Source organism: Salvelinus alpinus, chromosome 8 (assembly GCF_045679555.1).
Source record: "Salvelinus alpinus chromosome 8, SLU_Salpinus.1, whole genome shotgun sequence".
NCBI lineage: Eukaryota > Metazoa > Chordata > Actinopteri > Salmoniformes > Salmonidae > Salvelinus > Salvelinus alpinus.
Genome location: NC_092093.1, coordinates 41,200,916 through 41,228,554, shown reverse-complemented (window position 1 = coordinate 41,228,554; position 27,639 = coordinate 41,200,916). Strand labels below are relative to the sequence as shown.

Genomic DNA, 27,639 nt, shown 5'->3' with positions numbered 1-27,639 from the left:
AACTAACTAAATCGATAGCCTGTGCTGGCTAATTATAGGGGTTGGTGGGGTGGATGAACATCATCAGTCTCACACTGGCCCCAATGTGACAGTCTGGTCTGTATAGCTGCAAGGAAAGGCGACAGGACAGGGCAGCAGCCGCAGTCTGGTAAAGAGCCACCCAAGGGCACCATAGTAAGGTCTACTACAGTTCCAAGCGGATCTCAGAAAATAGATAGAAAAGTATATTTGTATATATGATATTACCAGTTGACACAGGTCCTAATATTGGGTAAGGGTTACTCTGCCACAAAACATTGGGGGAAAAGCTCTGATGTCCAAGTTAAATAAAAGTACAGAAAGACGCACCTCATTTGTTGCCTTTAACTCTTTTGTGGGCCAGCAGGTGTGTTTTAGCATCAGCTCATTCCAGTTTCATCAGAGCAGAATAATACAATGGGTCTTGAGGAGGAAATGTGGGTACTGTGGCCCTCCAACCATCCAATGGGTCAATGGCCCCACTTCCCTGCCCTTTCCCCACCACAGCCAAAACCCCAGCCCCTTCTCCTTGGAAAGTTGTTGCTTCTCTTCCCATGTTGGCAGGGCCAACCCTCTTCTTTCACCAGCCACCCATTTGGATTTCTCCTCCGAGGCTATTATTAGCAGCCTCTGAAATTAAAGTCCACCGAGGGTCCCTCTAACAGCCACCGCTTTACCCCCTACCTCCCATCATGCAGTGGGGCACAACGACTGAGACCTTTAAGGGGGTAGGGACTCTGCACCTCAGCTCAAACTAATGCAGAGTCCTCTGTGAAGTTAGTAACACACTCTGAAATGAAGCTAGTTATGTCACCAAGACACGTACTGTGGTGTGTAGCACCCACTATGACAAAGTGTCAAGAACTCATAGGGAATCAGATTAATTAGCTATAATTGTGCGTTTCGCTACAAAAATACTTTCAATGGCTACTCGATGAAGGGAAGTCCCATACACTCACAGGGCACCTCCATCAATATAGAAACAAGACTGATTTTATAATACATAATGAATATAGGGCATAAAAAGTGTTTTACTAATGCTTTTCACTGCATACAGCTTTCAAAGTGGGAATATTACATGCAGGCCTAATGATATCCCCGTCATCCACAACCAGAGAATGCACTAATGTGGAAATAACGTTGGAGAAGGATGTGTACATTTCAATAGGGAGACAACAGCTTTTTCTTTTACCTTTTGAAGACTGGTAGGATTCATTTGTGTCTTGTCAATGATTTTAATGGCAACCTGTCAAGAAAGAGTAAAGGAAAACAATCAATCCTGTAGCAACCACTCCTAGAGACTCAAGAATTGGCAAGCCTGTAAACGGGCCACCAATGACAAAGGTGTTTCTCAGAATGCATAGCTGCAATTGTAGAATGTGTAAAGCATTGCCTCTAGGAGAACTGCGAGGGCTGGAGGGGGCCTCAATACAATTTGCTTCAGTTCCTCTAGTTTGTTGCTTCAATACGTTTAGATTACAGAATTTAAAGCACAGTGTATCTAGTTCAATTTCCCTATTACTCTCAGGACATTAACTTGCATTTTGTTTGTTTCACCAATGAACAAAATGCAATTACATTGACTATTGTTATGATTAGTGCAGTGCGTTGCCCCTTGACGTTTCAGGTAAAGGTGGCTGGTATTAGCTAAGCCCACAAACGAACTTTGTGAAAATAACTTCCTCCAAAAAGTACAAACAATTCTACTTTACTGTATTATTTTCTAGCCAAACAAATTAGATAATGCACTATCAAACATGGCAGGTGCCTCCGGAGTCTGATGGGGTCTCACCTCTCTGCCCGTGAGGACGTGGCGTGCCAGCTTGACCTTGGCGAAGTTTCCCTTGCCGATGGTCTTGAGCAGCCGATAGTTTCCGATGTTCGGCTGCTCGTCGGCACACGAGGCGATAGAGTTCCGGCAGCGGGTGCCCGAGCGGCCGGGTCGCGTGGTTACCTCGTTGCGCCCATCAGCGTGCGAGGTGTGCTGTGGACAGAAGATAAGTCTCTCAGATGTCATTTGAAGTCACGTGTCTAAGGATATCGACTAGAGGGGACATTGATCTTGCGCAAACAGGCAGCAGCAAAGCAGCTTAGAACTTGACACAATCAAATGCCAAAGCTAGAAAAGGTAAACATTTTCTTGCCTAGAGGGCATTGATCAGAGCTGAACCTATCAATAGGCATTCAAACAATCACTACGGGTAGAGCCGTGGTCTAGTGGTAACACTTCCCGGCACGTGTCACATCTGGGTCGTTTCATGTCATTTCAGCAAGCAATGACACCCACCATCTCAGATTGTTCTGACATAGATTCTGTAGTTCGAAACTGATAACATAAGCATTCCCGGAAACATTACTTTGTTTAAATATAATTTGATCTCTTGAGAAATGAATCTAATTGACTGCACCCAAATTGGCCAGTTCAATTGATAGGATTCATATAATACTTCATTATAGTACCTGACGTCCGATTTGGACTAAACTTTTTTCTAACAATGAACAAGACATGAAGAATCCAAAGACATGGTCAAAAGCCACGAGTTGACATAAGGGTAAGAAAGTACTGGTGAGTAAACCATATCAGCACTGCCTGGTAATGAGGGTCGAGATTGCTAAATGTTTGAACAACGTTGAAAAGTCATTAGTATTAAAGAATGAGCAAAGCAGTCGAGTGAGCATGTGGCTGCACGCACACAAACTTGACATTGAGAAACCTTCAAAACGGTATAATACCTCATCTAGAGAAACCTTCCCACGGTATAATACCTCATCTAGAGAAACCTTCCCACTGTATAATACCTCATCTAGAGAAGCCTTCCCACAGTATAATACCTCATCTAGAGAAACCTTCCCACTGTATAATACCTCATCTAGAGAAGCCTTCCCACGGTATAATACCTCATCTAGAGAAACCTTCCCACGGTATAATACCTCATCTAGAGAAGCCTTCCCACGGTATAATACCTCATCTAGAGAAACATTGACACGGTATAAAACCTCATCTAGAGAAACCTTCCCACGGTATAATACCTCATCTAGAGAAGCCTTCCCACGGTATAATACCTCATCTAGAGAAACATTGACACGGTATAATACCTCATCTAGAGAAACCTTCCCACGGTATAATACCTCATCTAGAGAAGCCTTCCCACGGTATAATACCTCATCTAGAGAAACCTTCCCACTGTATAATACCTCATCTAGAGAAACCTTCCCACTGTATAATACCTCATCTAGAGAAGCCTTCCCATGGTATAATACCTCATCTAGAGAAACCTTCCCACGGTATAATACCTCATCTAGAGAAACCTTCCCACGGTATAATACCTCATCTAGAGAAACATTGACACGGTATAATACCTCATCTAGAGAAACCTTCCCTCGGTATAATACCGCATCTAGAGAAACATTCACACATTGTAATAACTCATCTAGAACAGACTTATTTCAGAAAACAGACCTTGAACAGACTCAAATCAATCCAGGTATACAATGTCTGGCAGTGAGTCTTTTCTTCACATAAGCGCGATATCAATCCATTTATTGACTGACTGTCTAACCAACCAACCAACCGTGTGCAGTATGGCATTGCTATCAACTGATGAGATCCCCATCCAAAGATGTGGATTGACCTTGATTGAGATGAGTTGTCTTGGAGGCAGAACTGAGCAGTGTCCCATAGATAGGCCAGCTGCAAAGTCAAAATTGGCTATATTGCTCAAATACATGAAACCAAAAATGTGCTTTAAATTTAAGGTTAGGTATTAGGGTTATTAAGGTTAGGTTTAAAATCAGATTTTATGACTTGGTAGCTGTGCCAACTAGTGACCACTTGGCAAAGCTGCCTCCAGAACAAGATTCATGACGATAAAAAACCTAACCTGCAACAAAGTTTTTATTTTTATTTAACCTTTAACCAGGCAAGTCAGTTAAGAATAAATTCTTATTTACAATGACGGCCTACCCCAGCCAAACCCTAATGACGCTGGGCCAATTGTGTGCCGCCCTATGGGACTCTCAATCACAGCCGGTTGTGATACAGCCTGATATCGAACCAGGCTCTGTAATGACGTCTCTAGCACTGAGACGCAGTGCCTTAGACTGCTGCGCCACTCGGGAGCCCAAGTTAAGCTCCAAACACAACAAATATGAGATTGAGCCTCACCGTGGTGTTTTCCTCTACTCTGAAAGCCCTACTCACAGTTGAATTGTCAACTAGTACAGCGTGGATAACTTTGGAATGGGTTAATGTACAGTGCCTATAGAAAGTCTACACCTCATTTGGATGAAATGTGGGATTTTTTTTGTCAACGATCTACATAAAATACTCTGTCAAAGCGGAATAAATTATTTTATTTTGGGGGGATTCATACCTTGATTGGATAAATATTTTACCCGAGTCAATACATGTTAGAAAACACCGTTGGCAGCAATTACAGCTGTGAGCTTTCTTGGGTAAGTCTCATTTGCACACCTGTATTGTGCAATATTTGCCCATTATTTAAGCTCTGTCAAGGTGTTGGGGATAATGTCTGAACCGCAATTTTGAAGTCTTACCATAGATTTTCATGCAGATTTAAGTAGAAACTGTAACTTGGCCATTCAGGAACATTCACTGTCTTCTTGGTAAGCAACTCCAGTGTACATTTGGCTTTGTGTTGTTGATGGAAATGCAGGAAATACTTGTTGGTTGAATTGAACAGTTTAAAACAAATCAGAATGGACAAATACCCTTTGAAAATCACTTAGAATGTATATATGTTGCCACTGTAGGGTCACGCACCACTAAAAACCAATTTAGAACTTTCATTACTCAAAAACATAAAATACCCTAAAAAATGTGAAACACAGTGATATATTTTGGCCATATTGCCCAGCCATATTTTCCTTCATATCATGCAGCTCAATTCAGAAGGACAACTGCATCCTTGATGTTTCTGGGTGGTTTAATACAATGCATTCAGAAAGTATTCAGACCTCTTGACTTTACACATTGTTACGTTACAGCCTTATTCTAAAATGGATTAAATAAAACATTATACTAATCAATCTACGCACAATATCCCATAACAACAAACCCGAAAACAGGTTTAAAAATGTATTAAAAATAAAAACAGAAATACCTTATTTACATAAGTATTCAGACCCTTTGTTATGAGATTGAGCTCTGGTGAATCCTGTTTCCATTGATCATCCTTGAGATGTTTCTACAACTTGGAGTCCACCTGTGGTAAATTCAATTGATTGGACATGATTTGGAAAGTCACACACACACACACATCTAGATAGAGGTCCCACAGTTGAGGGTGCATGTCAGAGCAAAAATCAAGCCATGAGGGCGAAGGAATTGTCCGTAGAGCTCCGAGACAGGATTGTGTCGAGGCACAGATCTGAGGAAGGGTACCAAAAAAATGTATGCAGCATTGAAGATCCCCAAGAAAACAGTGGCCTCCATCATTCTTAACTAGAAGTTTAGAACCACCAAGACTCTTCCAAGAGCTGGCCGCCCAGCCAAACTGAGCAAACTGGGGAGAAGGGCCTTGGTCAGGGAGGTGACCAAGAACCCGCTGGTCACTCTGACAGAGATCCAGAGTTCCTCTGTGGAAATGGGAGAACCTTCCAGAAGGACAACCATCTCTGCAGCACTCCACCAAGCAGGCCTTTATGCTAGAGTGGCCAGACGGAAACCACTCCTCAGTTAAAAGGCACATGACAGCCCGCTTGGAGTTTGCCAAAAGGCACCCAAAGACTCTGACCATGAGAAACAGGATTCTCTGGTCTGATGAAACCAAAATGTAACTCTTTGGCCACGACGAAGCATGATGGTGGCAGCATCATGCTTAGGGGATGTTTTTCATCGGCAGGGACTGGGAGACTAGTCAGGTTCGAGGAAAAGGTGAACGGAGAAAAGTACAGTGAGATTCTTGACAAAAACCTGCTCCAGAGTGCTCAGGACCTCAGACTGGGGCGAAGGTTCACCTTCCAACAGAACAATGTCCCTAAGCACACAGCCAAGACAACGCAGGAGTCTCTGAATGTCCTTGAGTGGCCCAGCAAGAGCCCGGACTTGAACCCGATCAAACATCTCGAGAGATCTGAAAATAGCTGCCCAGCAACGCTTCCCATCCAACCTAAATCAAATCAAATTGTATTCGTCACATGCGCCGAATACAACAGGTGTAGACCTTAGTGAAATGCTTACTTACGAGCCCCTAACAAACAATGGAGTTTAAAAAAGTACAGAGAAGAATAAGAAATAAAGTAACAAGTAATTAAAGCAGTAAAATAACAATAGCAAGACTATATACAGGGGGGTACCGGTACAAAGTCAATGTGCGGGGGCACCGGTTAGTTGAGGTAATATGTACATGTAGGTATAGTTATTAAAGTGACTATGGAAAGATAAGAGAGTAGCAGCGGTGTAAAGGAGGGGGGGGGGGGGGGGGGGGCAATACAAATAGTCTGGGTAGCCATTTGATTAGATGTTCAGGAGTCTTATGGCTTGGGGTAGAAGGTGTTTAAAAGCCTCTTGGAACCTAGACACGGCGCTCTGGTACCGCTTGCCGTGCGGTAGCAGAGAGCCGTCTATGATCCAGAAGACAGCCCTATTTGGTAAAAGACTAAGTCCATATTACGGCAAGAACAGCTCAAACAAGCAGAGAAATGACAGTCCATCATTACCTCAATACATGAAGGTCAGTCAATACGGAACATTTTCAAGACCTCTGCACTTCAAGTGCAGTCCCAAAAACAATCAAGCGCTATGATGAAACTGGCTCTCATGAGGACCGACACAGGAAAGGAAGACCCAGAGTTACCTCTGCTGCAGGGGATACGTTCATTAGAGTTACCAACCTCAGAAATTGCAGCCCAAATAAATGTGTCAAAGTTCAAGTAACAGACATCAACATCAACTGTTCAGAGGAGACTGCGTGATGCAGGCCTTCATCGTCAAATTGCTGCAAAGAAACCACTACTAATGGACACCAATAAGAAGAGACTTGCTTGGGCCAAGAAAGACGAGCAATGGACATTAGACTGGTGGAAGTCCAAATTTGACATTTTTGGTTCCAACCGCCGTGTCTTTGTGAGAAGCCGATTATCTCCACGTGTATGGTTCCCACTGTGACGCATGGAGGAGGAGGTGTGATGGTGATTTTCTGGTGACACTGTCAGTGATTTATTTAGAATTCAAGGCACACTTAACCAGCATTGCGAATACAGCATTCTGCAACGATACGACAATGACCCAACACCCCTCCAGGCTGTGTAAGGGCTATTTTACCAAGAAGGAGAGTGATGCAGTGCTGCATCAGATGACCTGGCCTCAAGCCAATTGAAATGATTTGGGATGAGTTGGACCGCAGAGTGAAGAAAAAGCAGCCAACAAGTGCTCAGCATATGTGGGAACTCCAACACTATTGGAAAAGCATTCCAGTTGAAGCTGGTTGAGAGAATGCCAAGAGTGTGCAAAGCTGTCTAGTCAAAGAGGGATTTGTTTAACACTTTTTTGGTTACTACATGATTCCATGTGTTATTTCATAGTTTTGACATCTTCAATATTATTCTACAGTGTAGAAAATAGTACAAATAAAGAAAAACCCTTGAATGGAGTAGGTGTCTTTTGACTGGTACTGTATGTAAATGTGATACCAGTTTTTTATTTTTAATACATTTGCTAAAATTTATAAAAACCTGTTTTTGCTTTGTCATTATGGGGGTCATTATTGTGTGTAGATTGACGAGGAAAAAAAGATTTGATCCATTTTAGAATAAGGCTGTAACGTAACAAAATGTGGAAAACGTCAAGGGGTCTGAATACTTTCCGAATGCATTGTACATCATCCACAGCATAATTATTGACTTGACCATGCTTAAAGATATATTCAATGTGTGATTTGTTACCCATCTACCAATTACTGCCCTTCAATACGAGGCTTTCAAAAAGCTCCCTGGTCGTTGTAGTGGATTCTGTGCTTGAAATGTAATACTTGACTGAGGGACCTTACAGATGTATGTATAGGGAACAGAGGAAGGTGTAGCCATTAAAATAAAATCATGTCAACCCCTATTATTTCACAAAGAGTCCATATGACTTGTGATTTTAGCCAAATTTTGCGAGCTAGCATTAAACTTCTTATAAAAAAATATATATAAAAAGAATTATTCAATCTTCACATAATCACTAGTTAACTACACATGGTTGATGATATTACTAGGTTTACTAGCTTGTTCTGCGTTGCATGTAATCAATGCGGTGCCTGTTAATTTATCATCGAATCACAGCCAACTTCAACTTCGCTAAACGGGTGATGATTTAACCTCTCTTGGGTAGGGGGCAGTATTTTCACATCCGGATGAAAAGCGTGCCCAAAGTAAACTGCCTGTTACTCAGGCCCAGAAGCTAGGATATGCTAGGAATACACAGAAGCTAGGAAAACACTCTAAACTTTCTAAAACTATTAAAATTATGTCTGTGAGTATAACAGAACTGATATGGCAGGCGAAACCCCGAGGACAAACCATCCACCCCAAAAAATGTCAGCATATCACTGTTTTCAATGGCTGTCAGTTTTATTAAGGCTATCCCTTTTATTGGCTGTCACTTTTATTACTTTTATTAAGGCGAAATCCTCCCAGATTGCAGTTCCTCTGGCTTCCACTAGATGTCAACAGTCTTTAGAAATAGTTTCAGGCTAGTTTTTTTGAAAAATTAGCCAGAAATTGTAGTTTTTCTAGGTTGCTCCCATTTTGGCTGTAGTGTTTCCAAGCGCGTGGGAGAGAGCGAGTTCTTTGGTATTTATCTCCAGTAAAGACAATAACGATTCTCCGTCTTAAATTTTATTGTTTATTTACGTATTAGGGTACCTAAGGTTTGATTATAAACATTGTTTGACTTGTTTGGAAAAGTTTATTAGTAACGTTTGGGATTAATTTTGTATGCGTTTTGACGAAGGGAAACTGGGTGGATTATTGTGCCAGCTAAACTGAGTTTTATGGATATAAAGAAGGACATTATCGAACAAAAGGACCATTTGTGATGTATCTGGGACCTTTTGGAGTGCCAACAGAAGAAGACCATGAAAGGTAAGGCATTTATTATATCGCTATTTCTGACTTTCATGTCGCACCTGCCTGGTTGAAATATGTTTTTCATGTGTTTGTATGCGGGGCGCTGTCCTCAGATAATCGCATGGTGTGCTTTCGCCGTAAAGCCTTTTTGAAATCTGATACGGCGGCTGGATTAACAAGAAGTTAAGCTTTATTTTGATGTATTACACTTGTGATTTTATCAAAGTGAAATATTTATAATTCTGTAGTTTGAATTCCGCGCTCTGCAATTTCACGTGATGTTGGCCAGGTGGGACGCTACCGTCCCACCTACCCATAAGAAGTTAACAAAAGCGCATTCGCGAAAAAAAGCACAATCGTTGCACAAATGTACCTAACCATTAACATCAATGCCTTTTTTTAAATCAATACACAAGTACATTTTTGAAAACCTGCATATGTAGTTAAAAGAAATTCATGTTGCAGGCAATATTAACTAGGGAAATTGTGTCACGTCTCTTGCGTTCAGTGCAAGCAGAGTCAGGGTATATGCAACCGTTTGGGCCGCCTGGCTCATTGTGAACTGTGTTAAGACCATTTCTTCCTAACAAAAGACCGTAATTAATATGCCAGAATTTTACATAATTATGACATACCATTGAAGGTTTTGTAATGTAACAGCAATATTTAGACTTAGGGTTGCCACCCGTTCGATAAAATACGGAACGGTTCCGTATTTCACTGAAAGAATAAACGTTTTGTTTTCGAAATTATAGTTTCCGGATTTGACCATATTAATGACCAAAGGCTCGTATTTGTGTGTTTATTATACTATAATTAAGTACTTGATTTGATAGAGCAGTCTGACTGAGTGGTGGAAGGCAGCAGCAGGCTCGTAAGCATTCATTCAAACAGCACTTTACTGCGTTTGCCAGCAGCTCTTAGCAATGCTTGAAGCACAGTGCTGTTTATGACTTCAAGCCTATCAACTCCTGAGATAAGGCTGGCAATACTAAAGTGCCTACAAGAACATCCAATAGTCAAAAGGTATATGAAATACAAATAGTATAGAGAGAAACAGTCCTGTAATAACTACAACCTAAAACTTCTTAACTGGGAATATTGAAGACTCGTGTTAAAAAGGAACCACCAGCTTTCATTTATGGTTCTCATATTCTGAGCAAGGAACATAAACGTTAGCTTTTTTACATGGCACATATTGCACTTTTACTTTCTTCTCCAACACTTTGTTTTTGCATTATTTAAACCAAATTGAACATGTTTCATTATTTATTTGAGAATAAATTGATTTTATTTATGTATTATATTAAGTTAAAATAAGTGTTCATTGTTCATTCAGTATTGTTGTAATTGTCATTATTACAAATACACAGTGGAAGTTGTAAGTTTACATACACCTTAGCCAAATACATTTAAACTCAGTTTTTCATAATTCCTGACATTTAATCCAAGTAAAAACGCCCTGTCTTAGGTCAGTTAGGATCACCACTTTATTTTAAGAATGTGAAATGTCAGAATAATAGTAGAGAATGATTAATTTCAGCTTTTATTTCTTTCATCACATTCCCAGTGGGTCAGAAGTTCACATACACTCAATTAGTATTTGGTAGCATTGCCTTTAAATTGTTGAACTTGGGTCAAACATTTTGGGTAGCCTTCCACAAGCTTCCCACATTAAATTGGGTGAATTTTGGCCCATTCCTCCTGACAGAGCTGGTCTAACTGAGTCAGGTGTGTAGGCCTCCTTGCTCGCACACACTTTTTCAGTTCTGCACACAAATTCTTTGGGATTGAGGTCAGGGCTTTGGTTACGGCCACTCCAATACCTTGACTTTATTGTCCTTAAGCCATTTTGCCACAACTTTGGAAGTATACTTGGGGTCATTGTCAATTTGAAATAATCTGTCTGTAAACAATTGTTGGGAAAATGACTCGTGTCCTGCACAAAGTAGATGTCCTAACTGACTTGCCAAAAATATAGTTTGTTAACAAAAAATGTGTGGAGTGGTTGGAAAACGAGTTTTAATGACTCCAACCTAAGTGTATGTAAACTTCCGAATTGAACTGTATAAATAGATATCTTTTTTTTTTTTAAAGAGTAAATTAATTGGTATCGTGTCGGTCAACCTCTAGCTGTGACGCAGGTCCTCTTGGTCAAATTGGGCACTGCTGTCCTTTCCTGCCCAGCATGTCAGTTGGGCCAACCAAAACCAAGCACCTTTCTCAATCTCAACCCTCTGTCAACAGTGAATGGGGTGCTGCAGGGTAAAAATATACCCTCATCTTTATGTAACTAAACATTGTATTAACACGTGGTTTCTTGGGAAATGTCATTATTTTGTTTGGTGACAGACTTACAATGAACAGGGGTCACCTTAAAGCATTAAGAAATATCTTGCTGCGTTTGGTAAATGCAGATCTAAAAATGATTCGTATTGTCATTTCTGCTCAGCATCAAACTAATGTTGTGCTTCGGTTGCTCTTCTCCACTGGGATGTCGAACGGGAATTCTACTAGCAGACAGCCTCTGACGTGTAGCTACTTGTCTCTGGTAAAACGCAAGATTAACTTTAAACAAAACATTTGGAAATGTAGCTGGCTACATTCTTTCTATAATACACATTAGAAATATAATGGCCATGCATCGTTTTGGGCAAAAAATACCTTGCTATTTCATTGTAAGCTCCATTTACTTGTGTGGCTAGCCAGCCAAATAGCGTTGCACTTTGTTGTCATCTGATGAAAATGTAGATATTTTCTGCCGAATGTGTTGCACTAATGTATCTTCTGTGAAGGAAGACTATAGTTGTACGCCCCTGATGACTCTATTGAAGCAAAAACAATTGTAGACTTTCAATACAAAATGCAGGTCTGCTTTTTGAAAATGCAGATTTCTGAACTCTAACGTGACCCCTGATTAGTTTAAATTCATTGGTTTCAGTAGCTAGGTTTATGCAAATATTGTCAAATCTGCATTAAAAAAAAATATCTCAATTTTCACACCAGAGGTGTTTCCATCCAATTGACGTTTTAAGCGGATAAAATGGTTTGCATGATGACAGCGCTTCTATTGCATTTTCAACTCTACAGAATGGTTTTGTCACAAAAACTGTTGCGATAAATAGCATACTTGCCGGATCTGGTTTTGGCGCATGCGCTAGACAACAGTTCACTGATAAAGTGGACAGGAAATGTTATTTGATGAGGTTATGGATAATAAAAAATAAATTATTAAATGATAGTCAAGCACCGATCCTTATGTCACCAGCATCATTCAAATGACAGCCTACCCTCAATATTTTTTGGACATTTGCATGAAGCACATCACCGTGCACATAACTTATTTCACGTATTGTGGTTATTACATCTGCCTATAAACTCTGAATAGTTTTTTTATGCATCAGGTCATTCACCTGCATGAAATGGTTGGATGGAAACCTGTTTACTGTTGAATGAGAAACCATAAGATGACGCCAAACGCTTCAGTCTACATTTAAATACACACACAGAGAGCATCGTTGTAACATTGTGGCAACATTGACACACTGCTGGGATGTTTACCGCGATGCTGTGAAAACAACCCCTTAGTTTGTGGTTTCTCCTTTTCAGTCACAACACTTTCTATTTGTCTATGACCAAGTGTTTCATAAGACACAGTGACTGTTCAAACACAAACAAAACACTTCATGGAGGGGTAATAGTTTTGCTACTTGTGTGCGCAGAGTTCTGTGCCTACAACTACTGTGTTGAACTAGTTTCCCCCCCTCCTCACAGATTAGGCCCATTTTAAATGCTAATGACACCAGCAACAAAGTAGTTTACCATCTTATCAGGGTTTCTGTTAGGAAAATGTGGTTTAATTTACCGGAGATTTGAGAAATTCACCAGACACATATGCATTGCGTGCGCAACTCCACCCCACAGTGCTCAGAAGGACTGAAAATCACATTTGGATTCTGATAATTTATCTTAACAGAACATGCAAGTCGAGGATTGAAATGACATGTCTTTACCACGCACTTTGAAGATGTTAGAATTACTGTCCACATTGACTTTTCCTCAGCCATCAAGACCAGTAACAAACAGCTACATTGCTAGCCTATGCATAGGTGGAGCGTGAGTTTCAAGTTTGGGGAAACACATTCGATAGCGCGCCGGACCTCGGGCTAGAAGGTCGAGGGTTCGAGACCTGCTCCCGGCTGTTTCATTACAATAGCGTAGAGGCCTGGGATATAGGCTATATCAGATACGTTTCTTCTTTCTTTGCACAGGAAAGAAATGTCATGCAATTCTACTCCTTTATAGGAAAGGGGACATGATCAGACTTTTTTTTTTTTAATACGACAAATTAGAGGGTGGCCTACTCTGTTGACAATGACAAACAGATCAATGAACACGACCGTGACCATGTAACGGGCCTAAGAGAAGGGGAGACACCAATAGAAGATGACGGCCATCTAAACTGGAGCAGGAAAAACAAAACTGAAGTGGCACAACAATGATAAATAATGAATATGCCCAACGCGCACTCACCGGGGATATGGCCGATGCTCTCCGCTGGTGACAATAAGATGTACCTACTGTTGTTCGTTCCATTAAGTTGATCATTTTGATAACTAAAAGACAGAGGAGTCTTTTCATCGTCTTCTCTTTACAGCAATAGCCATTTGCTTTGCAAACTGTTTTCCCACGATTGCATTTTTTTTGTTGATATTGTGACGTGCCTGGCTGGGCCTCCACTAATCACTGACAGTCGTAACTCAACAATCATCTATTTGGTATTTGCAGGGCATGCTGCATTTCCTTCCAACAGTAGGCAATGCCATTTAAAACAACCCACTCTTCTTCCCCCTCGCTAGGGGAAGCTAAATGATCCTCTGTGGCCAAATCATGCTTTAGAAGCCTTTTTATTATTTTATTTACTTCTGTATAGACAAGAGTAGCCGAAATTAGGCTATATCATTTTGGCAATTCAATTTACTTAGCTTCCCCTAGCCTTATGGACGCGTCGCCTATGTCAATCTAATATCCCCCATAGAATAGGTCAACTTTTTTCTACTAATGGTCAGCTTGTTGAGAAAGAGATCAGACTCTGGAACAGTCGTTGGATGATAGATCCCAAATTCATACAAACAGTGGGCCTAGGCTACATCATTCGTTTTTTTTAAAGCAATGAATCCGATGCAACCGATAAGAACGTTTAGCTGAAATATGTTGATAAACTATTCATTTCTTAACATTATTAGCGCAACAATGCACACAGTGCAGTTGGCTATCGGACAATAAAAGAAAGTTGAAAACCAATAGAACATGAGAGAAATAGGCAACTGGTTTCAATGGCATATGGAAGGAAGTCCTTACAAAATAATTTCCTTCACGGATATGGTCAGATTTTGCCTAGGCTACATTCCTCACAATATGTAGTAAAATGTTCTGGTTTCAAACAATGAAGGAGCTATAGGTTTTCAAAATGCATACAGCCTCCAGCTTATTGCAAAGTGGTGTGTGGTGCACTGATGAAACCTGCCTTACGTTGCCTATGCATTTGAATTGTGAATGGGAAGCGCACTTAAACTAGCCAGTAAAGAAATAAAAAAATAAAAAATAGCTAACAGTGGCCCCCAAAAAAAATATTTAACACACGATTGCATTTAGAATTGTTGCACGATGATTGGGCTTATAAAAGCGCTGTCTACCAGATTTTCCCTCCGAGGCTCTGTATCTGTGATCCTTAACGAGTATATACACACACGCGGCAATTTAATTACACAACATTATGCAAATTAACCCATATACACCGATAAGCATGACCGGTCAAATTTAATTCCTTAAACAATTTTTCCATCAATTAATAGGCTAAAAAGCCTTATTTCGCAATGGATTCCTTTCCTTTTCCCGGACAATTGGCCCGGTGTCAATTGTATTTAATGGGTTTAAAAATTAAAAATATACCGACTAACTGAAATCCTCTATCCTCTATATACCCAAGCTCTGACAGCTCTGAGCAAACTGGGGCACGCTCAAAACTCAAACTGAAATTACATTGAGTCTCCTAACCTTTCAAAAGATCATCCAAAAGGCAATTGTGAAATATAATCCCACAACGTGCAGCACAATGAGACTGAGGAGGAGTCTGTATGCCACCATAACAATTTGGCTCTATGGAACAGGCCCTAAGAATCAGAGCATCTTCATTTCTCGGACCATATAGCGATGTGAACTCCGTATTGGGATAGGTAGGCTACAGCATGTGGCTTGTGTGGACCAACAGTTAATGCTGTGGACCCTGTCATGTACAGCCTAGGCTACCAGAGTTCAAATACAACCCACTGCCCCTCGGACTCACTCGGTCTCCTAATTTTCCTATCTCAATAAAAAATAAATCCAACCCACAAAACATACAATTTAAAAAGAGATAGTTAGAGACGATCCTCTTTGATAGCGTCAGAAGGCCCATCTGTGGTTTCTCATTCTGCTAAACCACTTGCAGTTTAATGCCTTTCAAAGTAAAGCACACAGACAATGAATCGACGTTGTGCCCCAAAATAACAGACCAAGTTTGCAACCGTAGTGTCAAAGGCTTGGTCAGGGATGGAGTCGTCTGGTGTCAAGCAATGGCTCCATTGTGAAAGTCTCTCCCATTTATGGTGTCACGGGTCGGATGTAGCCTAATTAAAGTATGTGCTGTGAGAGCAAGGGGGCTCATTTTAAACACAGCACCGGTTGTTCAACTCAAACTTGAATGTGACATCGGTATGGGAAGCAGAATACAGGTTTTCTAAATTGCAGGTCTCTCTTTCTTAATAGGACGCACAGAAATGGCTGATTTGCGCACATAATTCGAAAGTCTCCAAATATCTCAACCTTGGTTTACAGTAAAAACTATAAACCCTGATAAATTTAAAATAGCCCGATTGATACTTTTGCAAATTCACTAACTTCAACATTATCTTAACTAGATATTCTCTCTCGCGCCAATTGGCATTAATGATGACAATGCATAAGTTCGCCCAATTTGACTTTACGTGACAAAACATGCAAATGTAGTGTGGAGAATCATTGTAACATCTAAATCGTTGTGAAATATATTTTCCATAACCCAAAATATTGTATTTTCAGCTGGTTCACAAAACAAAAAAGTAAAAGACACAAAAACAACACAACGCATAGAAATAGCGCACATTGAACAGATCTACAGCTTCGTAGACTTGCATTCAATGATGACAGATCTATAACTGTATTTCTATGTAGATCTGGTCAGCTTGCCCAAAAAGTTTCATATTGCAGCTTTAACTAAAATGGGTCACTTCTGGAAGAAAATAGATACTTACTATGGCGATGCGGTGCCTTTTTACCGAGTGTGAACCCTTCATCCTAGCATTGGCGATCTGAATGGCATCAGAAGAGAGTGCTAGTCCGGTTTTGTGCTGGTGGCAGGTTATTGATCCAAATTGCGCTCAGTGATGCTCAGACAAGTGTGAACACATTGTGGGCACCTGTCGCTCAATTCAAAGGGGGTGGGCAGACAGAGCCCAAACTACTTTTTTGTTTTTACAATTGCCGGCGTCTTGAAGCTAAAATTGGGATTATGTATACGCTGCCAATGACCATACAAAACAAAGTAACGGAGAGGAATATCAATACAGCGAATTTAGGAAAACTATGAATTTGAGGTAAGTGCATGGGGACCTCCACTATTATAGTGTATGGTCTATTTTATAGTGTATATTATCATCGCTTCATTTCCAACGCCATATATTCATGTGTTCCGGTGACCGCTCCATCATTGAAAGCATTGAAACAGAGTGCGTGGGTTGGCGACCTAGATACTGCATATTACCTGTAATGCTGCCTCGTATATATAAAATTGCAATTGTGGTGGGGCAAGGTCCAATCTTTACATTACAAAGATGCCTGCTCTGTTATTGGTTGGCACGGTATTATGAGGTACAGTGCCTTCAGAAATTATTCACACCCCTTGACTTATTCCACATTCTGAATTCAACATGGATTAAAATGATTTCTCACCCATCTACATGCAATACCCCATAATGACAAAGTGAAAACACGTCTAGAAATTTTTGCCTGCAGGCTGTTTCCTCCAACACATTGGTGCGGCTGGCTTCCGGGTTACGTGGGCGGGTGTTAAGTAGCGGTTTGGCAAGTCATGTTTTGGAGGACGCATGATTCGACCTTCGCCTCTCCTGAATCTGTTCGGGAATTCCAGCGATGAGACAAGATCGAAATTGAGGGTAAAATACAAACAAACAAAAATATTCCACTTTGACATTATGGGGTATTGTGTGTAGGCCAATGACAAAACAAATCTCAATTTTATAAATTTTCAATTCAGGCTGTAAAGCAACAAAATGTGGAAAAAGTCAAGGGGTGTGAATACTTTTGGAAGGCACTGTACCTCATAATGCCAACCAATAACAGCAGAGGCATCTTTGTAATATAACATTTGGACCTTGCCCCACCACAATAGAATGTATCTACACGAGGCAGCATTACAGGTAATATGCAGTATCTAGGCCGCCAACCCATGCTCTCTGTTTCAATGCCTTCAATGATGGAGCTGTCAGTGCCTGTCATCCGAGCACATGAATATATGGCGTTGAAAATGAACAGATGAAACTGAACACAATCACCAGTTGGATCTCTAAACATTACGAATTACAAGAAATTGGTCAGAAAATAGCCCAAAGGCTTTCCATATGTTGGTGTGTAAAATACAGACACAAATATATAACACACACTAGGGATGCCCGATATATTGGAAAGCATATCGGAATCAAACGATATTAGCTAAAAATGCCAACATTGGCCCGATGTCTAGTTTAACGCTGATGTGCAAACCAATGTCAAAGCTGATGTGCATACCTATATAAAACGTAGGTAGATGGCGTGTTGCTACACAGCATTCCTAACCTAGCCCACAATGTCTGCTGTGTGGATCAAGCAGTCAACAAGTCAAGCAATCATTTGAAAGAGTAAGAAAATTTCAGCGAGACAACTCAAAGGCAAAATCCATTCATGCCAAGATAATGGTATTCATTGCCCTTGACAATCAACCGTTCTCTGTCGTGGGTGATGTTGGCTTTCGCCGACTGGTCGAGCACCGGTACACATTACCAAGTAGGCGCTATTTTTCAGATATTGCCCTACCAGAGTTACACAGTATTGTTGAAACTCACACCCATGAGCTACTTGCTATGGGTGTCACTGCTATTAGCTTCACGACTGACATTTGGACCAGCGATGTAAGCCCCATGAGCATGCCAAGTCTGACGGCACAGTAGGCCGACAAGGATTTCGTACTGAGGAAAGCCGTATTGCATGCTCCTTAATGTGCTGGTTCTCATACTGCTGCTGCCATTTCAACGGCATTTGAGAACATGTTTGAAACATGAATACTCCTAGCTCCATTCAAACAACTGACTGGAGAAATAAGCTCAACTGCGTTTGCAGCAGACGTGATACCCTGTCATGGCATTGAAACGCCTGCTCAACAAAAATGCAGACACAGACCGTCGGGTTAACTTGGAGAAGTACTCTACTAGAGGTTGTGAACAAGCGATACGGTAGCATTCTCTCTGAGCCTCTACTGTGTCGCCACCATGCTCGATGCTAGGTACAACGACCGCTACTTCGATGCAGACAAGAAACAGGGTTTACGTGAAATGTTACAGACACTGTTGGACAAGATGGAAACGGACACAGTGACTGCGCACCGTGGAGGAGAGGCAAAAGAGAGGCAGACCTGAAACTTCACTGCTTGACATGTATGGTGAAATCCTGGTTGAGACAGAACAAATGAACAACGAAACAGCACAGCAAGTAAGTGAAAGAAATAGGTTTTGATTATGTGTTATTGGTAATGGGGACATTCGTAAATGACAACAAAATCACTTTTTGGTCAGCGTGTTTCAACTATTTAACTGTACTAGAATGCTTAAAAGGACGCAAAAAAATAATAATATTGGTATTGTTTTTTTTGGCAAGGAAAATTAAAATCGGTCAAAAATGTCATCCCTAAAATGCATCCCTAATAAACTCAGCAAAAAAAGAAACCTCCTCATTGTCAACTGCGTTTATTTTGAGCAAACTTAACATGTGTAAATATTTGTATGAACATAAGATTCAACAACAGACAAACTGAATACGTTCCATAGACATGTGACTAACAGAAATGGAATAATGTGTCCCTGAACAAAGGGACACATGACCCTTAACCCTAACCCCAAGCCTAGCTAATGTTAGCCACCTAGCTAGAATTCGTAACATATACATTTTTCATATTCGTAACATATTGTAAGTTTTGCATATTTGTAAATTCGCTGCATATAATATGAATTGTAATTCGTAACATATCATGCAAAATACAACATAAACTCTGCAAAAAAGAAACGTCCTCTCACTGTTAATTGCGTTTATTTTCAGCAAACTTAACATGTGTAAATATTTGTATGAACATAACAAGATTCAACAACTGAGACATGAACTGAACAAGTTCCACAGACATATGACTAACATAAATTGAATAATGTGTCCCTGAACAAAGGGGGGTCAAAATCAAAGTAACAGTCAGTATCTGGTGTGGCCACCAGCTGCATTAAGTACTGCAGTGCATCCCCTCCTCATGGACTGCACCAGATTTGCCAGTTCTTGCTGTGGGGTATTACCCTACTCTTCCACCAAGGCACCTGCAAGTTCCCAGACATTTCTGAGGGGAATGGCCCTAGCCCTCACCCTCCGATCCAACAGGTCCCAGACGTGCTAAATGGGATTGAGATCCGGGCTCTTCGCTGCCCATGGCAGAACACTGACATTCCTGTCTTGCAGGAAATCACGCACAGAACGAGCAGTATGGCTGGTGGCATTGTCATGCTGGAGGGTCATGTCAGGATAAGTCTGCAGGAAGGTTACCACATGAGGGAGGAGGATGTCTTCCCTGTAACGCACAGCGTTGAGATTGCCTGCAATGACAACAAGCTCAGTCCGATGATGCTGTGACAAACTGCCCCAGAACATGACGGACCCTCCACCTCCAAATTGGTCCCTCTCCAGAGTACAGGCCTCTGTGTAACGCCCATTCCTTCGACGATAAACGTGAATCTGACCCTGGTGACCCCTGGTGACACAAAACCGCGACTCGTCAGTGAAGAGCACTTTTGACAGGCCTGTCTGGTCCAGCGATGGTGGGTTTGTGCCTATAGGCGACGTTGTTGCCGGTGATGTCTGGTGAGGACCTGCCTTACAACAGGCCTACAAGCCCTCAGTCCAGCCTCTCTCAGCCTATTGCGGACAGTCTGAGCACTGATGGAGGGATTGTGCGTTCCTGGTGTAACTCGAGCAGTTGTTGTTGCCGTCCTGTACCTGTCCCGCAGGTGTGATGTTCAGATGTACCGATCCTGTGCAGGTGTTGTTACATTTGGTCTGCCACTGTGAGGACGATCAGCTGTCCGTCCTGTCTCCCTGTAGCGCTGTCTTAGGCCTTTCACAGTACGGACATTGCAATTTATTGCGCTGGCCACAGCTGCAGTCCTCATGCCTCCTTGCAGCATGCCTAAGACATGTTCACCCAGATGAGCAGTGTCCCTGGGCAACTTGCTTTTGGTGTTTTTCAGTCAGTAGAAAGGCCTCTTTAGTGTCCTAAGTTTTCATAACTATGACCTTAATTGCCTACCGTCTGTAAGCTGTTAGTGTCTTAACGACCGTTCCACAGGTGCATGTTCATTAATTGTTTATGGTTCACTGAACAAGCATGGGAAACCGTGTTTAAACCCTTTACAATGAAGATCTGTGAAGTTATTTGGATTTTTACTAATTATCATAGAAAGACAGGGTCCTGAAAAAGGGACATTTCTTTTTTTGCTGAGTTTATATACACACAATACACTGGGAAAGTATTCAGACCCCTTCCCTTTATTAAGTTACAGCCTTATTCTAAAATGTATTAAATAAATAAAATCATCATTAATCTACACACAATTTTAGCAAATTTATAAAAGCTTATTTACATAAGTTTTCAGACCGTTTGCTATGAGACTCGAAATTGAGCTCAGGTGAATCCTGTTTCCATTGATCATCCTTGACATGTTTCTACAACTTGATTAGAGTCCACCTGTGGTAAATTCAATTAATTGGACATGATTTGGAAAGGCATACACCAGTCTATAAGGTCCCACAGTTGACAGTTCACGTCAGTGCAAAAACCAAGCCATGAGGTCGAAGGAATTGTCCGTAGAGCTCCGAGACAGGGTTGTGTCGAGGCACAGATCTGGGGAAAGGTACCAAAACATGTCTGCAGCATTGAAGGTCCCCAAGAACACATTGGCCTCCATTCTTAAATGGAACTTCCAAGAGCTGGCCGCCCGGCCAAACTGAGCAATTGGGGGAGAAGGGCCTTGGTCAGGGAGTTGACCAAGAACCCGATGGTCACTGATAGAGCTCCAGAATTCCTCTGTGGAGATGGGAGAAACTTCCAGAACGACAACCATCTCTGCAGCACTCCACCAATCAGGCCTTTATGGTAGAGTGGCCAGACGGAAGCAATGCCTCAGTAAAAGGCACATGACAGCCCGCTTGGAGTTTGCCTAAAGGAACCTAAAGGACTCTCAGACCATGAGAAACAAGATTCTCTGGTCTGATGAAACCAAGACTGAACTCTTTGGCCTGAATGCGTCACACGTCATGTCTGGAGGAAACCTGGCACCATTCCTACATTGAAGCATGGTGGTGGCAGCATCATGCTGTAGAAATATTTTTCAGCGGCACGGACTGTGAGATTAGTCAGGTTCAAGGGAAAGATGAGCGTAACAAAGTACCGAGATTCCCTTCATGAAGACCTGCTCCAGAGTGCTCAGGACCTCAGACTGGGTCAAAGTTCACTTTCCAACAGGACAATGACCCTAAGTACACAGCCAAGACAACCAGGAGTGGCTTCGGGACAAAGTCTCTGAATGTCCTTGAGTGGCCCAGCCAGAGCCCGGACTTGAACCCGATCGAACATCTCTGGAGAGACCTGAAAATGGCTGTGCAGCGACGCTCCCCATCCAACCTGACAGAGTTTGAGAGGATCTGCAGGGAAGAAATGGGAGAAACTCCCTAAATACAGGTGTGCCAAGCTTGAAGCATCATACCATAGAAGATTCGAAGCTGTAAAGGTGATTCAAAGTACTGAGTGAAGGGTCTGAATACTTATGCACATGTGTTATCAGTTTATTTGTAATAAATTAGCAAAAAATTCTAAATCTGTTTTTGCTTTATGGGATATTGTGTGTTTTTTTATGTAAGTTTATTTAACTAGGTAAGTCAGTTAAGAACAAATTCTTATTTTGCAATGACGTCCTGGCCAAATCCTAACCCGGACGACGCTGGGCCAATTGTGCGCCGCCCTATGAGACTCCCAATCATGGCCGGTTGTGATACAGCCCGGGATCGAACCAGGTTTTGTAGTGATGCCTCTAGCACCGAGATTCAGGGTGTAGATTGATGGGGGGGGAAAACTGTTTAATCAATTTTAGAATAAGGCTGTAATGTAACAAAATGTGGAAAAAGTCAAGGGGTCTGAATACTTTCCCAAAGGCACTGTATGTATTTCTCTGTACGCACACATAAATACGCTACGCAACCTGTGCATCTTGCATAAACTGCGTGCCAAGTAGTCTTACTTACAGAGCTTTCTGTCCTGACTAATTACCAGTCTGGAAAATGTGTCACAGTCCGAAATCAATTCTGTAGCAATAGGCCTAATGTGAATCTAAAGTTTGGGCCACATATAGTCTACGCGTTCTGCGTCAGTCTGACATTCGGATACAAAGCTTAGTTACGCACTATTGTGGATGGTTACTTTGTATCACTGTTGGGTACAAGGCCATTTTAAACCAATAGCCTAACATAATTCTTAAAAGTTGACCAACACCAATTTGAGAGCTGAAAATGGTGAAGAACTAAACGTTATTCAACTGAACAAATACTTACATTTTCAGTGTCACGCTCATTGACAGTAGGTAGTGGCGTTCTGGTTGACATTTTAATAATTTCTTGATCCCCGAAGTGGTTCTGCGTCTGCTTTTTGCTTTTGCTGCACCTTAGTCTAACGACAGTAAAGCAGGTCTGGAACTGATATTTAAGATCATGGAGTCGTTCTCCCACATTAACGCAACGCCACAGCCAAGTTCCAGCAAAACATACGCCGGAAGATGTCTATAACACCGATTCATTAAATAAATTATCGAACCGCATTACTGTACAGAACACCGTTGGGACAGATTGCGACAAAGGCAATTCCCCCCCCAAAAAGTTGTCCAAAAACAAACCATAACCCCGAGCTCCAAAATGTAACAATACGTTTTTCGGAAACGAATCTATTGTAAAGCTCAATAAACGGTGTTCCGATAGTTCACAGGTCCTCAACAAATATACAGAACGTTCAGACAAGGAAAAGGGGATGGAGGAGTTCACGTAAAAACCGGTCTCAGAATTTGCAGCCAAATTTGGCGGCTTGGGTTCCTGTTGATTTTCGGCTTCTGACACGCACTGCCCCGGTTTCCGATGGGGCTGGTACCCCGAAAGACTCAAATTCGGTTAAAGTCCTCCCTCTCATCCCAAAAGTAAGGGTGGTTTGCTTGATTGGTAGATCCAAAATGGCCGCCAACTAACTGGAGAGAGCCAAGCCAAACCCAATGTGTTGAGAGGAAGTGAGGAAAGAGAGGCTTTAAAGCTTATTGGCGCTTCGGCTGAGGTCAGCGCGTTTGTTGTTGCTAGGGTGATTACTGGAGAAAAATATCTACCTGCTGCACAAGACATGAAATACCCTGCCTACTGTACCTAAAGGCATATATGCTGCCCCCTCCATCCCATGCATGCATTGTCAGTGCATCAACTGAAAGCACAGATTGACTTGGCTGTTTTTTTTAATTTTGTGTGCTGCTCCATCTCTCATGATTCTGAACACCCAAATCTATCCATCTATATTGTAACCACAGTCATTCAGTCTCACATGCTTCATCACACACACACACACACACACACATTTACAGTTGAATGCTTGCTGGAAACAAAAAAAGAAGTTCAAATACATTCATTGCCACACTTAATTCTGAAATGGATTTGAAAGAAAATAAACTAACAATCAGGACTAACAATTGGGATGTGTGTGTGTGTGTGTGTGTGTGTGTGTGTGTGTGTGTGTGTGTGTGTGTGTGATGAAGCATGTGAGACACAATGACTGTGGTTACAATATAGATGGAACTCTCAGATTATTATTGCATTAGGGGAACCCTGGCACTCAAAATAGTGTGCGCACCCAGCGTCTTGTGTTTCTCACATGCGAGGGAGGATGAGCCGCACCTCTAGCAATGCACTTCCTGTGTGGCCCACATGCACCGGCAAATGGTCTATTCACATAGAGAGAGAGAAAATGGAGAGTGACAGAGAGAGAAATGGGGAGAGCGAGAAAGACGGGGAGAGTAAGAGAAAACAAGAAAGACAGGAAAATATTTTCTCTCTCTCTCTTCATGTGAGAATAACAGCTGTCTTCTTCTCTCACCATGAGATGGACTCTGGGGCAACGACGTGCAGTTTTGCCCTAGCTGTCGCAGGGAGAGTACGCAACCAGCAGAGAGGAGCCTGGGAGTTCACTCACGTCACACTGACCTCACCTCAATAGCAAGAAAGTGTCTTTGCACGAGTCCAGGGTGATCACACAGACCCGTACACACACTCACGTACACACACACCTTACTCTTTAAACATCCCAAAAACACTTCCCACAGTTTCAGGAACATCTGACAGCAAAACACACTCATCACATGCATCATAGTGACTCAATCAATCACACTGACTCTGGTCCTGCAGCTCACGTAACTAGAACATTCAGGGTTAGGGTTGTATAATATTTTTTTTAAACTCCTAAGATTAATCCGATCCAAGTTATACTGAACAAAAATATAAACGCAACATGAAACAATTTCAAAGATTTTACTGAGTTACAGTTCATGGAAGGAAATCAGTCAAGTGAAATAATAAATTCATTAGGCCCTAATCTATGAATTTCACATGACTGGGCAGGGGTGCAGCCATTGGTGGACCTGGGAGGGCAGGCCCATCCACTGGGGAGCCAGCACCCGCCCTCCCTCCCCTCAGACAATCCCACAGGTGAAGAAGCCGGATGTGGAGGTCCTGGGCTGGCGTGGTTACATGTGGTCTTCAGTTGTGAGTCCGGTTGAACGTACTGCCAAATTCCCTAACGTTGAAAGCAGCTTATGGTAGAGAAATTAACATTCAATTCTCTGGCAACAGCTCTGTTGGAAATTCTTGTAGTCTGCATGCCAAATTCACATTCCCTCAAAACTTGAGACATCTGTGGCATTGTGACAAAACTGCACATTTTAAAGTGGCTTTTTATTGTCCCCAGCACAAGGTGCAACTGAGTAATGATCATGCTGTTTAATCAGCTTCTTGATATGCAACACCTGTCAGGTGGATGGATTATTTTGGCAAAGGAGAAATGCTCACTAATAGGGATGTAAACAAATTTGTTCACAAACTTTGAGAGAAATAAGCTTTTTGTGCGTATGGAACATTTCTGGGATTTTTTATTTTAGCTCATGAAACATGGGACCAACACTTTACCTGTTGCATTCATATTTTTGTTCAGTGTAAATTTTATTCCAAATCAAATCAAACTTTATTGGTCACACACATTTTGTAGCAGATGTTATTGCATATGTAGCGAAATATGTGTTCCTAGCTCCAACAGTGGAGTAGTATCGGACAATAATTCAAAACAATACACACAAATCTAAAAGTAAAAAAATGGAATTAAGAAATATATAAATATTAGGACAAGCAATGTCAGAGTGGCATTGACTAAAATACAGTAGAATAGAATACAGTATATACATATGAGATGAGTAAAGCAGTATGCAAACATTATTAAAGTGGCCAGTGTTTTCAAGTCTATGGGGCAGCAGCCTCTAAGATGTAGAGCCGAGTAACCGGATGGTAGCCGGCAAGTGATGGCTATTTAACAGTCGTCTGGCCTTGAGATCGCTGTTTTTCTGTCTCTCTGGCCCAGCTTTGATGCACCTGTACTGACCTCGCCTTCTGGATGATAGCGGGGTGAACAGGCCGTGGCTCGGGTGGTTGATGTCCTTGACGATCTTTTTGGCCTTCTTGTGACATCGGGTGCTGTAGGTCTCCTGGAGGGCAGGTAATTTGCCCCCGGTGATGCGTTGGGCAGACCGAACCACCCTCTGGAGAGCCCTGAGGTGGTGGGCAGTGCAGTTGCCATACCAGGCGGTGATACAGCCCAACAGGATGCTCTCAATTGTGCACCTGTAAAAGTTTGTGAGGGTTTTGGGCCAAGCCAAATTTTTTCAGCCTCCTGAGGTTGAAGAGGCACTGCCTTCAACACACTGTCTGTGTGGGTTGACCATTTCAGATTGTCAGTGACGTGTACACAGAGGAACTTGAAGCGTTCCACCTTCTCCACTGCGGTCCCGTCGATGTGGATAGGAGCGTGCTCCCACTGCTGTTTCCTGAAGTCCACGACTCAGCACCTTCATTTATTGAGGGAGAGGTTATTTTCTTGGCACCACTCTACCAGGGCCCTCACCTCATCCCTGTAGGCTGTTTCGTCATTGTTGGTAATCAGGCTTACTACTGTTGTTTCGTCTGCAAACTTGATGATTGAGTTGGAGGCGTGCGTGGCCACTCAGTCATGGGTGAACAGGGAGTACAGGATGGGGCTGAGCACGCACCCTTGTGGGGCCCCTGTGTTGAGGATCAGTGAATTGGAGGTGTTGTTTCCAACCTTCACCACCTGGGGGCGGCCCATCAGGAAGTCCAGGACACAGTTGCACATGGCTGGGTTTTGAGCTACAGTCAATGAACCGCATTCTTACGTAGGTATTACTCTTGTCCAGGTGAGATAGGGCAGTGTGATGGCGATTGCATCGTCTGTTGATCTATTGGGGCGGTCTTGGGTGTCAGGTAAGGTAGAGGTGATATGATCCTTATCCTTAGCCTCTCAAAGCCCTTCATGATGACAAAAGTGAGTGCTACGGGGCGATTAGTCATTTAGTTCAGTTACCTTTGCTTTCTTGGGTACAGGAACAATGGTGGACATCTTGAAGCAAGTGAGGACAGCAGACTGGGATAGGGAGAGATTGAATATGTCCGTAAAGACTCCAGCCAGCTGGTCTGCGCATGCTCTGAGGACGCGGCTATGGATGCCATCTTAGGAGGCAGCCTTGCGAGGGTTAACAGGCTTAAAGGTCTTACTCACGTCAGCCACGGAGAACAAGAGCCCACAGTCCTTGGCCGCATCGGTGGCACTTGTCCGGGAGCAAGACGTCGGTGTCCGCGACGTGGCTGGTTTTCCCTTTGTAATCCATGATTGTCTGTAGACCCTGCCACATACGTCTTGTCTGAGCCATTGAATTGCGACTCCACTTTTTCTCTGCACTGACGTTTTGCCTGTTTGATTGCCTTATGGAGGGAATAACTATACTGTTTAGATTCAACTATATTCCCAGG

General features: G+C 42.2%; 1 protein-coding gene across 5 annotated transcripts in view; it reads right to left on the bottom strand.

The window, feature by feature from the left end:
* LOC139583168 (MAP/microtubule affinity-regulating kinase 3-like) overlaps positions 1-23,786 on the bottom strand; it is a 128,127-nt gene extending 104,341 nt beyond the window's left edge. For 2 of the 5 annotated variants that reach the window (XM_071413975.1, XM_071413974.1), the window contains exons 1-3: positions 23,077-23,783; positions 1,811-2,002; positions 1,211-1,264 (exon numbers count right to left, since the gene is read on the bottom strand). In XM_071413975.1, coding sequence (XP_071270076.1) covers positions 1,211-1,264; positions 1,811-2,002; positions 23,077-23,127 — 297 coding nt within the window. In that variant the 5' untranslated portion in view covers positions 23,128-23,783. Of the gene's footprint in view, positions 1-1,210; positions 1,265-1,810; positions 2,003-23,076 lie in introns of all 5 variants that reach the window. The other 3 variants (XM_071413977.1, XM_071413973.1, XM_071413976.1) reach the window with 3 other exon arrangements.
* Between the last annotated feature and the right edge of the window lie 3,853 nt (positions 23,787-27,639).